This window comes from Propithecus coquereli, unplaced genomic scaffold, assembly GCF_000956105.1.
Source record: "Propithecus coquereli isolate 6110/MARCELLA unplaced genomic scaffold, Pcoq_1.0 Scaffold714, whole genome shotgun sequence".
Lineage (NCBI taxonomy): Eukaryota > Metazoa > Chordata > Mammalia > Primates > Indriidae > Propithecus > Propithecus coquereli.
The window spans coordinates 38,453-39,658 of NW_012153219.1; the positions used below are offsets into that span (position 1 = coordinate 38,453).

The window sequence follows — 1,206 nt, forward strand, 5'->3', positions numbered from 1 at the left end:
GCATTAAGCCCCCAAACATGCAACTTTCTTCCCTTTCATCCCAGAAACCTAAGCATGAATGTAGAATCAATTTAAGCTGGTTCCTTTCATGCTTATGATTATGCCAGGTAAAATTCTTAGATTAAGAATATTTTGCCATATTTTAAAATAAAATCAACTATTGAGTTCTCCATTCTCAAGGAAAGAGAGCAATCATATGAAGTAGAAGTTCTCATGCCAGTCTGCACATTAGAATTATCTAGGGGAGCTTTTAAAAAATACCAATGCCTGGGCTCCAAACCAAGTATGTCAAGTGTTTCTAATATTCAGTCAGGACTGAGAACCCACAGTGTAGAGTGTGGAATCTTTCCAAGTTCAGCTTTTACGATTTGAGTTTTCTGCAGCTAATTTACCATCCTAATGGTGAGTGCATTATTAGCCCATTTCTCTTTCATTTTAAAGGGTTAGGGTTTAGCTGAATAAAGCAAAATACCAACCATAATTTGTGTTATGAAATGAGAACACGAAAAAGGGTAGGAGGTAGGAAAAATATATTTGACCCTATACCTGCAATGCAGTGGAAAGAGGTTGGAAAAGAAAAAAACCACAATGAAGGTAACTGTGGTCAGTTAAAATGGAAAAATGCAAAAGGAGAAAAAGAAACCAATGTTCAGTAAAAGGTTAAAGTAGGCTACAGGATGTTTGCCGGTGTAAATTATCTTAGGGAAAATGAGAATCCAAAGGGGAAAATGAAAAAATCTCTCCCTAATAACTGTGCGGTAAAGGCTGTTGGAAAACACTCTGGAGGTTAGACACAGAAACTCCAACTTTACCTTCTTTTTTCACTTTGGTGACAACATTCTGAGTTTCTGACCATCGTTCCACAATCTCCTTGCAGATATTAAGGAGGGAATCTTCTTCCTAGTTAGAAAAGTAGAACAGTTAATTTCCTCAGAGAGGCCTCAAAAGCCATAGCAACTTTAAAAAAGCCTATGCAGAGGGCACAGCTGCAAAATCATGGGAAGGGTTTGGGAGTCACAGAATGGAGTGTCTCTCTTCTAAGGCTCTGGCCAGAGAAGTAATCCTGTGCGTGTGTCCCAGAAGCCACACCTCCTAGCTTAAGAGCACCTATTCTATCCTGGTAAGTTCCAGGGGAAAAGATTCCCACCAACTCAGGGCAATCCTCCTCATTCTCTCTTAAAATATTTTATTCATTTTATTTTTAAT

The 1,206-nt window shown here is 38.4% G+C and overlaps 1 protein-coding gene across 2 annotated transcripts in view; it reads right to left on the reverse strand.

Annotated features, from left to right (window-relative positions):
* CCDC43 (coiled-coil domain containing 43) overlaps nucleotides 1–1,206 on the reverse strand; it is a 29,578-nt gene that overhangs the window by 6,803 nt on the left and 21,569 nt on the right. For both annotated transcript variants that reach the window (XM_012661521.1, XM_012661519.1), the window contains exon 2: nucleotides 813–900. In XM_012661521.1, coding sequence (XP_012516975.1) covers nucleotides 813–900 — 88 coding nt within the window. The remainder of the gene's footprint in view (nucleotides 1–812; nucleotides 901–1,206) is intronic.